The sequence below is a fragment of the Sorex araneus genome, chromosome X (genome assembly GCF_027595985.1).
Source record: "Sorex araneus isolate mSorAra2 chromosome X, mSorAra2.pri, whole genome shotgun sequence".
Classification (NCBI taxonomy): domain Eukaryota; kingdom Metazoa; phylum Chordata; class Mammalia; order Eulipotyphla; family Soricidae; genus Sorex; species Sorex araneus.
In genome coordinates this window covers 247296200-247310558 of record NC_073313.1, presented here as the reverse complement: position 1 = coordinate 247310558, position 14359 = coordinate 247296200, and the positions used below count along the sequence as shown (strand labels likewise).

At 45.5% G+C, this 14359-nt stretch overlaps 1 protein-coding gene across 2 annotated transcripts in view; it reads left to right on the top strand.

Annotated features, from left to right (window-relative positions):
• Nucleotides 1–14359, top strand: part of BARD1 (BRCA1 associated RING domain 1) — a 93725-nt gene that overhangs the window by 33126 nt on the left and 46240 nt on the right. For both annotated transcript variants that reach the window (XM_055121494.1, XM_055121495.1), the window contains exon 4: nucleotides 9503–10536. In XM_055121494.1, the coding sequence (XP_054977469.1) occupies nucleotides 9503–10536 (1034 nt within the window). The remainder of the gene's footprint in view (nucleotides 1–9502; nucleotides 10537–14359) is intronic.

Genomic DNA, 14359 nt, shown 5'->3' with positions numbered 1-14359 from the left:
GCGGGCAACACGTGTGCTCGGCCACATGGGCACAAGCAGCACATAGGGTCGGGCAGCATATGCGCACCCTTTATTTGTTCAGGGTGGCTTTTATAGGCTCTTTTATAGGTTGTCTTGGTCCAGAATGTTCTGGAGTCTTCTCAGGGCTGAATCACTGAAGTTAATCGAGGGCCAGAGCGGTAGCACAGTGGGTAGGGCATTTGCCTTGCACGCCGCTGACCCGGGTTCGATTCCCAGCATCCCATATGGTTCCCTGAGCACCGCCAGGAGTAATTCCTCAGTGCAGAGCCAGGAGTAACCCCTGTGCATCGCCCGGTGTGACCCACTGTCACTGTCACTGTCATCCCGTTGCTCATTGATTTGTTTGAGCAGGCACCAGTAATGTCTCTCATTGTGAGACTTATTGTTACTGTTTTTGGCATATCCAATACACCACGGGTAGCTTGCCAGGCTCTGCCGCGCGGGCTCGATACTCTCAGTAGCTTGCCGGGCTCTCTGAGGGGGACTGAGGAACCAATCCTGGGTCAGCTGCGTGAAAGGCAAACGCCCTACAGCTGTGCAAAAGCAAAAAAAAAAAAAAAAAAAACAAAACAACAACAAAAATTAAAAAAAAAACCCACAAAACAAATAAAGTTAATCGATTAAGGGAGAGGTCTGAGGGTTTGAGAACCTCATATGGAGCATCCAATCTCTCCAGGATTTGCTGAAGGTCTTATCAGGTGGGTCAGTCTTAAAATTTTCCTTCCCAGAAGTTTTGTTGGCCTAAGTTTCATTGCCGAGGGCCTTTCCCTGTCTACCTGCCTACATCAAAATGATGCATTCATCATATTTTGGTAATTACCTCTAGTGTGCTACTCAGGACTGAATTTACTTGTTCATATGCTGGTGGGCATAGGGGAGGATTTAAATTTTTTTTCTTTTGGGGTTGCTCAGGGATGGAATCCCGGCCTCCTGCAATCAAAGGATGGGCTCCAGCTGTTGACCTCTCTCTCAGGCTCCTGAGGGAATACTTTGGAAATTAAAAATCCAAAGGAAAACCAGTGGATTTAACAGTAAAAATAAAGTTACAGGACTTGAAGAGACTCAACTGCCAGAGTTACATAGTTCAGGAGTAGCTGTTTCTTGAGCTTCTGTTAGTATGGGCAAGCTCGGCAGGTCTAAAAAACAATACAGTAGCCATAATTTTATGTATATATTTATATCTCAGAAAAACTCCGGCCCCATTTCTCTCTTCACACTGCCCTTACAACACTGTTCCACTTAAGGCACCAGACGTGTGGGTCTTCTCTAACTGGAGAAAGCATCTGATCTCACTCGTTTAGGGTCACCTCCCGATACTGCTTCCCCCTCAACCACTTCAGGCCCAGCTCGTCACCCGTGCATTGGACCAGTGGAAAGTTGAGGTTCCCGTGGTCTCCTTGGGTTTGGTCCATTCGGTAGCATCACTCAAAAGAGCTAACTTATGAAGTAACGGGGCCGTTATGAAAGGATCTGGCAGGAGAGATCCGTAAGGGCAGGGTGGGAGGAAGGGGCCCAGCGTTTCACTTCCTGTCTGATGGTTGTGGGTGCCTCTCCTTTACTTGTCTTGTTTCGGTTGAGTTCCTGGGTGGCCAGTGATGATTCAGCTTCTGCGTGATCTGTGTCTGCTCGTCCTCCTCTCTGGAAGTCAGTTCCACCTGCCTGTCCAGGCTGGGTTCACCCTGGCTACCGACCCTGGACTGCTCAGCACTCATTCCTTCAGCATAAACTCTGGTAGGACTGAAGGGGCTTGTTACGTGTGAGTTCACAGAATAGTGTGCGGGTTCAGTGCTGCTGCAATGACATGTGTGCGTTTGGTGGCCCAGAGCCACCTCCCGTCCTCCCCAGGCCTCCCCAGCAGAGAGACAGAGAGACAGGGGGAGGGGGACCGCAGCCTGATGGTGAAAATGGCCCGTTTAATGCAGAGCTGCTAGCATACTTTCAGAACATCTGAGGGGGGTTGAGGTAAGGACATAGGTGTGAGGGATCATTTGCATATGGAAATTTACATATATAAACATTTGGCAGAGGATATTCTCTTGGGGAGATTAACTCAAGGAGACACTCTGTCCCTCACGGACATCTACATCGTTTTTATCTTTCCCTCTAGTTGTATAAGTTATTAATACTTGCCGTTGTTTGGATAAACACAGTAAGAGACAAAGATCCCAACACTTAGTTCTCTGGGCTCTGAGCAAGCAAGGCTTTTGCCGTAAATCCCAGAGTAAGTCCTCAGGCCAGTTCAGATTGTCCTTCCTTATGGGGGTCCTGTCTCTTCAATTGTAACGGCTTGCATCAAGACCATGCACTTACGCTTTCTAGACTGTCCCATTTCGATGCCGGAGTAGCTTTGCCACTAGCCCCAGGTCCATCCCAGTCCCACAGTGGGACCTCCGTTTTGGAATGTTAAGAACTGCAGCAACTGCAGCTTGAATCAAATAATTATGACTGATGCCCAGTAAATATATTTCAGAGTCAATCAGCTCTCAAGTATTAGGAGCATAGCATTAATGTTTTTTCTGTGTTTAACCAAGGAACATTGCCCTATAGTAAAATAAAAAAAGCTATAGGGGAAGTAGAAAAGCTGGTACAAATACACAGAGCTTCAAATACAAAGCAGTACAAATACAAAGTTAAGAATTACCAGAAAGTTTTCACTTACATGTAATCAAGACTGACTTCGGGGGGTTGTGACAGTAAAATACAAAGGAAAGGTTAAAGATAAACTTTGAATTAGGGTGCTACCGAGGACATGATAAACTTCTCTACAGGTAGGAAGGGGGCAATTTACTGATGAAGTCTAAAACACTTAGAGTTAATATCCAACATTATGAACGTCGGAATATTCCCATTCTGCCATTGTTTCCTGGACCATTATTTTCTGAAAGGAGGAGCACAACTTAATAGAATAGGCAGTAACCCATGGCTTATATAATCATAAGTATCAAAGTGTATCTAGTGAAGATTTTTATCTCGTGGAAATTCACATGGATTTCTTTGACTCAGCACTGTTTCCTGTAAGCGTTCTACAACTTCAGTTTTCTGTTTAATTTGCACAAGAAATATAGAACCTGCTCTTTATGATTATAGGGAAAGTAGTTGGTTCAAAGGAGATAAACAGATAAGATTAATTAGCCATACTATACGGACTCTCCCTGGATACAAGGGAGAGACTCGGGAAGACTGAGTTCTAGTGCCGCCCCCAAATATTTGCAAGCCACCTGAAGTATCTCAAGCTAAAGACAAAAGCTTGTGGGAATTTGAGTTGTGTTGTAGGTGGTTTCCAGGCTTAGCACTTGTAAACAGGATCTGATTATTCATCATCATCATCATCATCATCATCATCATCATTATCATCATCATCCCGTTGATCATCGAATTTCTCGAGGGGCCTCAGTAACGTCTCCATTTGTCCTAGCCCTGAGATTTTAGAAGCCTCTCTTTACTCGTCCTTCCTAATGGTGCTGAATTAGAGGCTCTTTCAGGATCAGGGGAATGAGACCCATCATTGTTACTGGTTTTGGCATATGAATACGCCATGGGGAGTTTGCGAGGGTCTCCCATGTGGGCAGGAAACTCTCCATAGCTTGATTATTAAGCAGACTTAAATCTCTGCTTTCCTCCTATATAAATCCTGAGTGGGGATCATTTGTAAGTCCTGAGTGGGAATCATTTATAAGTACTGAATGGAATTGCACCCTTAGGGTGATGTCCTCTTCAAGCCTTCTACCCTAAGGGTAGCTTCTGTTAGGGTACTGGATGGCTTTTACTTTGTTTACTGTTATTGGAAAATCATGGATTCTTGTTAAGATATTCCATATGCCAGAGAGACATTTTAGTGTGTATGAAGTGGAAAATTTGACTTCTCATCATTAATGTAGAAGGATCTTCAAGGCACTTGGTGAAGCATGATTAATCCCAATATATATAAACATTTATTGGACATATATTTTATTTTGTTTTTGGGTCGGGCTGGAGCGATAGCATAATGGGTAGGGTGTTTGCCTTGCACGTAGCCGACCCAGGATTGGTTCCTCAGTCCCTCTCAGAGAGCTTGGCAAGCTACCGAGAGTATCTCTCTCGCACGGCAGAGCCTGGCAAGCTACCCATGGCGTATTTGATAGGCCAAAAACAGTAACAACAATCTCACAATGGAGACGTTACTGGTGCCTGCTCAAGCAAATCGATAAGCAATGGTATGACAGTGATACAGACAGTGACAGTTTTGGGGTCACACCTGGCGATGCTTCAGGGATTACTCCTGGCTCTGCACTCAATAATTGCTCCTGACAGTGCTCAGGGGACTATGTGGGATGCCGGGGATCGAACCCAGGTCAGCCGCATGCAAGGCAGATGCCCTATCTACTGTACTACTGCTCTAGCCCCTATTTTTGATTTTAAAAAAACTTAATCTTTTATGAAGAAGATGGTAAGGTTAATCAATAGAACCTACTTCCAATAAAGAAGTGTTTTTGTTTTTTGATTGGGGAAGAAAGTAAAGTGGGCTTTCCACATTTTACTCTATGCTTTTTTTTTCTTTTTTAGGGTCACCTCTGGCGATGCTCAGGGGGTTACTCCTGGCTCTTCACACAGGAATTATTCCTGGTGGTGCTCAGGAGGTTGTAAGGGATGCTGGGGATTGAACCACTGAAAAGACTCCAAATGTTTCTTTAAAAAAAAAATTTCCCTCTTTTTTTTTTTTTTGAGGCACTGTAGTTTACAATACTGTTCATGATCAGTTCATGTTTACATCATTCTCATACAAAATGTTTATTTCTTGTCACGGCCCTTTCTCTATTTGTTAGGAACTCTGGAAGGCCTAGGATTTTAGCAAATGTTCCCATGAATGCTAACAGAGGACACAGACCCCTGGGTGAGCGAGGAAAGGTATAATGGCATAATTAGCAACCCAGAGCTGTGGTCATGAGGATGTAGGGGTTTCTATGGGGGGGAAGAGGGGGGGACGGGGCATCACGATTCCTGATCCCACAGTTGGTTGCCAAACAGGGAAACAACTCTGGCCTTGGGCCTGCCTGTTGTAGGAAGCAGAAGTGAGCCTGCTTTTTCTCCATGGAAGGTATGACAGTTCCCCCGAGAGTTGCTTGCTGCAGACACTTTTGAGTGGCAGTCTGGGTCAAGGTCAGCCAGTCCTTGATTTATTGCTGTGCTCTGCAAGAAGGTACAGGCACAGTCAGGGCCCCTGGCAGATCAGTCACCTCTCCCGACATCCTTCTCCTTTCCCTCTGTGTGTTGGGTGGTTTTAGCAGGCAGCATGAATCGCCCTTGTCATCATGCCTTTTGAGTTTTAGTTCATCACCATGTTTTCTCGCGCAGTGCTGGGGATGCAACTGAGGGCCTCACACACGCAGGACACACGCTCAGTCTCTGAGCCACTTCCCTGGCCCCTCCTCGTCCAAGCTCTGTCACTTGAATGCTTTACAAATCAGCCTCTGCGTCTCCAATTTTATCTTTCATTTTTATTGGACTCAAAAATTACTCTCCCATCTATTCTTTTCTTCAGTTTCTTTTTCCCCTCACAGAGTAGCCAAGAATGATGGATTAAGAACAGAGATGTCGGGGCTGGAGAGATAAGTGCCCCACATTGGGGGGTTGGGGGGGATCACTTTCCCTCGCCCCTACACCTCAGAGCACTGCCAGGAGTGATCCCTGAGCACAGAGCTGGGGTAAGCCCTGACCAACACTTTCTGTGGCTTAAAGACCAAAAACATAAGAACCAAATGAAAAAAAGCAGATGTAGACTTAACTACCTGACTTATGTAAAGGTTTTATTGGTTTTCCATTGCTCTTAGCAAGTACTGAAGTCCTAACATTGCCAGCATTGCCTGTTTTTATAGACTCATCTTTATAACTTGCTTCTTTGGTCTCTGCCGAGAAGGCATACCGGCCTTTTATGCTGATCTTACAGTTCCTTGAATATGTTACACGCTCTTTTGCTACTGAACCTTTAAACGGTTTATTGTCTTTCCCTGCCTCTTAATTTAGCTAATGAGTAGTCTTTTAGATTTTGTATCTGATACTTTTTATCTTTTCTTTTGCTACAAGGCCAGTGAAAGCTCTGGTGACTGCTCTCAGTTATTAGCTATTGATTGGTTGCTGTGTCCCCTCTTTTCTTTCCCGCTAAAGTTCCCCCTGCTTCTCAGGCAGCATGATCCTTCTTAAACAGAAAACCTAATATCCCTTCCCTGAGCTGTGTCCAAGTGAGCTCGAGGTTGCTCTCCAGGATTCTAAGAGCTTTAGCAAATAGCATCGGGAGATCTACCACCAGCTCGGCCTAGGCACCGGGATTAAGGCAGGATAAGGCGACCGATGTTTCCCCTTCAGAGGCTTGATATTCTTATGGGAAAAGAGCCAACGCATCCAATTGTAGATGGAACGGAGATGAGAATTAATAAGTCCCACTAGATTGTCAGAGGTGGTCTCGCAAAGAATCACGAGAAGCAGCAGTGGCGGGGGTCTGAGTGTGTGAGCCAGGCAGGTGTCCGTCCGCTGGGAGGTCTGGGTTGAGGGCGGGAGAGAAATGGAGGCTGTTTTTTGTTTTGTTTTGTTTTGTTTCATAGGCGTTTGCACAGGTTTGTCTTTTACTCAGATCAAGTCTCTGGATGGTATTAGGGATATGATCTGACTAATTATAAAATAGATTCCCTTTTTCCCTCCCTCCTCTCTCCCTCCCTTCCTGCCCCTTCTTTTCCCCTTGTCCTTGTGCCTCCCCTCATCTGGTGGTCCCCGGGGCTGCTCTTAGCTCTGTGCTTGGAGTTCTTCTTGCACCGCGTGGGGGTTGTCCCGGAGAGCGTTCTGGGGGCCGTGGGTCAGCGTCCTGTGAGGGCAAGTGTCTGAACCCCTGTACTCTTTCTCCACTGCATGTGCCCTTGTTTGTTCTTATAGGAACTTGGGCACTTGCTCTTCTCTTCATTTAGAAAATAACTTGGCTAGATCCTTCGAGGGCGGCTTCCCCTTCTTCCTTGTAGGTGTCAGCTCAGAAGTGCTCTTTCAGAGCGCTTTCCCGTAGGGACCAACCGTCCCTGGAGCAGGGAAGTGTCAGTGTCGGGGAGAACACTCTACCTTGTCTGTTAGGGACAGTGGTTTGGATAAATTCCTGAGATTGAGAGTAGGTAAGGGCTGATTATAAACGTGTCTCTCTTTAAAAGCACGGTACATCTCCGATCAAGTGTTCTTTTTCACTCCAAATAAGTGTCTGCAAGCCCCTCCCTTGTTTGACCTTGACACTTAGTTTCTGCCTCTAGGTAGAAAAGAGAACTTCACACATTAGATTAGTTTTAGCCATTTTTATGTAGTGTTTTGCATCTGGCTTCCTTTATGCAACAGTATGTGACTGTAGCTACAGATCATTCTCAGTGATTTCTGGTTATGTAAAAATTGATGATATTGGTTAGTTTGAGCTTGTATTAGATGGTACAACTGAGTCATGAATATCTTGTTAATTTTTAATTCTCTAGATTGATTTTGTTTGAAGTTCAATTGAAATCAGGTAGTGTGAGGCTTCTTCCCTTACTCTTTGATATTGGATTGGCTATTCGAGGTCACTTGCCTTTTTATATTAAAGTTCTTTGCTTTTTTTTCTATGTAAATTTTAGTGTTAGCTTGTGGGGAGAGAAGCTGCTGGGATTTTCACTGAGATTATTTTGAAGTTTCAAGATCTATTTGAGAGAAATTGCATTTACATTTGCATTTCAGTATATGAACATGGAGAGCCATTGAGATAGTACAGCAGGGACTTGCATGTGGCTGACCCAGACTTGATCCCAGATGGTTCCCTGAGCACTTCCAGGAGTGATTCCTGAGTGCAGAGCCAGGAGTAACCCCTGAGCATTGCTGGGTGTGGCCCCAAAACAAAAAGCAAAAGGTGAACAAATAAAAAACTAATTTATGAACATGGTATGTCTTTCCATTTTGTGGGATTTTATTCTTAAATATTATTTTCTAATTTTCAGCAGACTAACTTATACATATTTTTTTAGATTTTATTGTAGTAGTTATATACTTTTTTGGTACAATTTGAAAGATTTAAAATATCAGCTTGTATGTGTTCATTTTTGATAAGTAGAAATCATTGAATTTGATATCATATTCTGTGAAATTATTTAAACTTCTATTGCTTTCTTAAAAAAATTCTCTAATAGCTCCATATAGTAATCAGATCAACTGTAATAGATGGTGTTTGTGCCTCCCTTTACCATCCTGTCTTGTGTTACCTAGGACCTTCATGTTTGATGTTGAGTCGTAGCAGTGAGAATGGACATCTTTGCCTTGTTCTCTATAGTCAGAACAGCATCGCCAGTCTTTCACCCATGAAGTGTGATACTAACTGCATTTTTGCAGCTGCCCTTCTTCAGGTTGAAGAAATTTCTTCCTCTCCCTAATTTTCTGTATCTTTTTATAGATCATTATGAGATATCAGATTTTATTTTTTTGTGTGACTGTTGGAAAAATCACCTGTTCTGTTGATAACAGTGTACTGTTGATATAGCATATTGTACTTTTTTTTTTAACGTTTATCTGATTTGGGAATGGCTTTATTTATTTATTTATTTTTTGCTTTTTTGGGTCACATCTGATGATGCACAGGGCCACTCCTGGCTCTGCACTCAGGAATTATTCCTGGCGGTGCTCAGGGGACCATATGGGATGCTGGGAATCGAACCCGGGTTGGCTGCATGCAAGGCAAATGCCCTTCCCGCTGTGCTATCGCTCCAGCCCCTATATTGTACTTTTTAAGTCTTTATTAAGCATCAAATAGCTAATCAGTCCTTTGGCTATTACCATTGAATCCCACATCTATTTGTTATTTGTTTGCTTATTTACTTATTAGAATATTTTCCATGTCATTTCAATCACTGATATACTGTATATTCTACTTGTTTGTGTGTGTGTGTGTGTGTGTGTGTGTGTGTGTGTGTGTGTGTGTATTCTAATGGGCTGAAGCGATAGCACAGCAGATAGGGCATTTGCCTTGTACGCGGCTGACCTGGGTTCGATTTCTCCGTCCCTCTCGGAGAGCCCGGGAAGCTACCAAGAGTATCCTGCCTGCACAGGAAAGCCTGGCAAGCTACCCATGGCGTGTTTGATATGCCAAAAACAGTAACAACAAGTCTCAACAATGGAGACGTTACTGGTGCCCGCTCAAGCAAATCAACAGTGCTACAGTGTATTCTAATTATTTATTTGTCTCTAGCTCCAGTAGAATATGAGTTCCATGTTTTGTTCCCTGCTGTATCTATTTACAGTCCGTAGAATAAAATAGGATGCTAAAGTATGTTTTGCATCTGCTCTCAGGAAATTCATAGTCTGAGAGGGAAGAAATAGGTACACAAATGAAGGGTCGTACACCCCAGAAAACTAGAAACAAAATTATTTATTTATTAAGAAACAAAATTATTTTAGCATCTATGATGGTAAAGATTAAATTCATATGCAGGTTTCTTTTCCTTTTCTTTTTTTTTTTCAGATCTGAAAGAAGATGCAGCTAGGACAAATTTGTTTTCTGACTCAGAAAATAAGAGGAATTCAATAAAAATGTGGTTTAGTCCCCGGAGCAAGAAGGTCAGATACGTTGTGAGTAAACTTTCAGTGCAAACCCGGCCTCAGATAGAAAATGATGAAAATGGTCAGGAGGCCTCCATGTATGAATTTGTTTCTGCAACTCCCCCAACAGTTCCTGAGAAGCCTAAGAGGACTGCGGCAAGATCGGGGAGGAAGAAAAAGAAGAAAACGTTAGTGGAAATCAACCAGAAGTGGAACTTAGCGGCGGGAAGAGAAGGCGGGGCGGGGGGCCCGGAGGAGGCGCGGGAGAGGCAGGTCTCCTTCTGCAGCCAGCCGGCCATCATCGCCAGCCCTCGGGCCAACGGGGGCCCAGACTCAGAAGCCAGCGCTTCCGAAACAGCGTCTCCGTTTTGTGCCAGCCCGCCCGAAGTCTCTTTCCTGTTGGCCGAGCAGACGGTGTCCCCGGAGACTGAGGGTAGGAGTGAAGTCGTGTCCCCGGAGACTGAGAATAGGAGTGAAGTCGTGTCCCCGGAGACCGAGGGTAGGAAGGAAGTCGTGACTCCCAGGGAGACGCTCAGTGACGAGCATCCCACCCCCAGGAAGCCCTTCGCTTCCTGTCTTAACGGAAAGCGGGACCGTCACAACAGGCTCTCAGCGCCTATCCCGAAGAGATGTCGCCGCACCACCCTTCCCGGGCCCCACGGGGACTCGGCCAACTCGGCCACGCCAGCAGTGGTCTCAGAAAACGAGCCGCCGCCCGGTTGTCCTCCGCCACCCTCGAGTGGCCCGCAAGCCGGTGGCACGCCGAGGAGGACACGCAGTAGCGTGTTGGATGAGTCCTTTAGGTTCTCACCCGGCACGCCGCCCTCCGCGCTCAGCAGTGCCAGCTACAGGCGGATGTTATCCAGCCCCTCGGCCAGGAAGCTGGCACCGGGCAGCCAGGCAGCCGTGAAGAGGAATCACAGGGGGGAGACTCTGCTCCATCTCGCTTCCATCAAGGTAGGGCCACCAAACCCCGACATACAGTTTCTCCACGAGGCCAGATGTCAGAATCAGTTTGTGGGTGTCTGAGATCCTGTAGCTTACTCCCCATCCCGTAACTTCCGGGCCCGAGAGACAAAATTCAGAGGGGCGGCACGCCGCCTGCCGCCTGGAGAGCAGTGGGCTTCGGCCCCGGGGAGGGAGAGATTGTCACTTCCCCAAGCTGCTGCCACTTGGCTGAGTAACTTGTTTTTGTCCGTTTCACCACGGTCCCGTTTGTTCCGTCCTTCTGTTGGCCCGCTCTATCCATTCTCCGTGTCTGTGGACAGTGGGCCCCGTTTCTCCCGAGAGCCCTCGGGACCCAGTCAGAGAGCGGTGGGCATGCAAGGGGCAGCAAACCTCTTTGTGTGTGTGTGTGTGGGGGGCATGCAAGCATGCAAGGGGCAGCAAGCCTCTGTGTGCGTGTGTGTGTGTGTGTGTGTGTGTCCGTGTGTGTGTGTGTGTCCTTTCTAGCTGGGCACTGCCGGGATGGAGAGGGCGGAAGGATGTGGTCTCTGTGTTCCTCCAGCCACTTGGAAGTCCTGACTGTCGAAGAGGGTTCCCGTACTCACAGCCGGCCTTTCCTTTTACTCGCCCATTCTTGTGTTGCTCGGCCCTGGGATGGGAGCTGGCCCTGATGTCGGGGGACTCCCCGGGTGGGTCATGCATGTGAAGTGGGGAAGAGAAAGACGGTCACTTTCTCCCAGTCCGCCTCTGCCATCCGGGACCCAGGGTTACTGGGTTCTTGTCTCGCCTCGCAGAAAGGAATTTCAGGAGTAGACGAGTAATGAAATTACACAGTTTTTATTGGAGGTTTTGAGGGAAGGAGGGAGAGTGGGAGAGAGTACAGAGTAAGGTGCTCGGGAGTACAAGGGGCTTTCGTAAGGGTGGAGAGAGCCCTACACACATCGCAGAAGTAGACAGGAAAGCGTGAACGGACACATCTCAAGAGGAGACGTGGGCAACGCATGTGCTCAGGCACCGCATGTGCTTGGCCACACGGACACAGGCAGCACATGGGCTCTGGCGGAGTCTGAGCACCCTTCCTGTGTTCAGGTGGCCTTTATAGGGTTTCTCCAACCTGGCCCATGTGGGGCTTCTACCTAGGTCATAGTCCGTTGAGAGGTTGGTTACCAAGGGGGTTGAAATTCCTTTCCTGGCCTTTTGTTTCTGCAGGAGCTTCTATTGGATGGGTGAGTCCAGTCTCCGCAGGGTCTATTGCAGACTGGCACCAGTTCTCCATTAGGTCAGGGCTGTTACTTCCCAGGAAGTTTACTGCCATTGCCTTGGGAGGGGCCTTCCCTGTCTGCCTGCCTGCCTACACTAGCCCTCTTCTACTTTGAAGTGGACGCCACTGGTTAGAGGCAGTCGCACCCTGGCCTCTTGCAAGGGTGAGGATACTGCTCAGAAGTGTAGGTTAGAGTACTGTGGATGACCTTCTAGTCCATTCCCCGGGGAGTTCTTGACTATTTTGCATAGACAGTGAGTTTTGGAGCATGAGTGGTGAACAGCACACACCGTGGAAGAATATGGAGTGGATTCTAAGGCTAAGGGATTTCTGTGTTTTTCTGGGGCAAAAGGGAAAGGCAAAAAAGTGGTTTTCTCCAGGCTCTAAGTGCTTGAGTTCTTTTTCTTTTTCTCTTGGTAAATGACAAGTATACAATACTTCTGATGCCAGTCACGGAAGAACTAATCACATGACTATATGCTAGGGATTGCGTAGTCTTTCGACAAAGGATAACGTGAAAATCAAACCATATCTGTGGTCATCTTTGTATGCCTAACACGTATATGCGTACTACATATCTATATATTATGTATTCATGTTTTATCATTACTATAATTATACTATTCACTTACCATCTTAAATACTTCATAAGCTTCAGCAACAAGCATAGTTAAGTGTTGCGTGAATATTCGTTCAGTCGGAGGCACTGAGACAAGGAATGCGAAAGAAATTATGTCCAGTTCTCTCAGACCTGGGACAAAGGTAGAGAGCCCCGAAATCTCCTTTTATTGATCATGGTACCTCTAAAGGGCGCAATGCAGTGACATCATCAAAAGAAGTTACAGAAAGAACATTGAGGCAGGCGAGGCATATATTGTTTCCTTGCATCTGCAGGCCAGTAATTTTGGCCTCTGGAAAGAAGATACTAAACCAAAACCAAAACCTTTCTTGGGCGACAAGCACTTGGATTTGCATCCCAAAGACTAGGCTGGGCCAGAGCCCGCAGTCTGCATGTCAAAGATCAGGCTGGGCTTCTGTGAGAAAGGGAAAAATTGACTCTTTCAATATACTGAAATTTATGAAATCATTTACTGAGGGCAGTTTGAAGGGGAAAATGTTCAGCTTCATCCAAACCAGTCAGGACACACGGGAAATCTCGCCCGTTTTCATGTATCCCTACATGGGCTCACCCTGATAGCTCACTCCAGCCCCAACAGTTAAGATTGTTTTTTGTTCATCTTTTTAAAATTAATACATAAGAAATTATGAATTAACTCTTAAATTAATTAGGTAGCTTTAGTTTTGGTTTCTCTGTTGTGGTTGTTTTTGTTTTGCTTTGGGTTCATGCTCGGCAGTGCTCAGGACTACGCCTGGCTCTGCTCAGGGGATCATGGGATGCTGAGCATCAAAACCTGGGTCAGCTGTGTGTGAGGCGAGCACCGTACCCATTGCACCATCGACCCAGCCCCTGCTTTAGTTTCTACCTCTTGCTTTCTGGGAATTATTTTCAGACCATAGCTGAGCATCCAGTAAGGATGGCTAAAGATTTTTTTCTTTTCCTTAAGATAATTTCCTTCTGTTAATGAGTTTCTCTAAGATCTAGGGCAAAGGTCATGATTTGGCAAATTTTTACCTAAAATAGAGTAAATATTTTAAGTTTCACAGGTCATATAGTCTCTAACAACTGTTCAGCTGTGCCACTTTAATGCAAAAGAAGCCAAAAACAACGTGAAACTGTAAGTGAAGCTTTATATTTAAAATCAGGAGTCTGGCTGCTAGGCTATTTACCTTTCTTGGGCTAGGCCCTTGGGAGACTAGCACGGTTTTTCTGAAGACAGAGTTCTGGTGCTGTGAGGCTGTCCTGGTGAGTTTTTCCACTCATACAATCAAGATGACTTCATCTTAGCTTTGTCAGATTGTTATTTCACTTCAGCATTAGAATTATCCATTTCATTCTCCTTAACGTATCTTCTACTGTTACTGCCATTGGTTGGCAGATTTTTGCCTCCGTACACTTAAGAAAAGTTAGGCACTCCTATTGTTTTATAGAATCATTATTAGACAGGTGTTCTCTCCTAGAAAATTGTTGAGCTGAATATATGCTCCCATCCCAGCATGATTTTAATCATCAGGACAAATGCGCAAGAAAAAACAAAACCGATGGAATTATCAGTGTATTTATCTTTCTGTAAGCAGCATTTTATTTTGTGTAATTTCATTTTATTTTGTGTCCTAATTTTTTTCCTTTGCAGCTGAGAATGAATAGTCTGCATGTCCTAGAAAACCGGATATTGTAATTCTGCCGAATTATTAATAGCTTTGCGCGTACCATCTACTTCAGAAAAGGACAGAGGTTGAACCAACCATGAAACAGAGCAAGGAGAGTAGAAAGAGGAATGAGTCCCTGCAGCTGAATAATGAATATAGATGTCATGCCTTTCAGGTTGCCAAAGCAAATGATCAGAAGTCCCGAGTCTTGCCAGTGTTCTGATTTTCATTTCTGCCTACAGCGTGGTGGGGAGACTGTTTCCGCACTGCCATTGTTTGCCTCTGATTTTAAGAGCACTGGTTGCA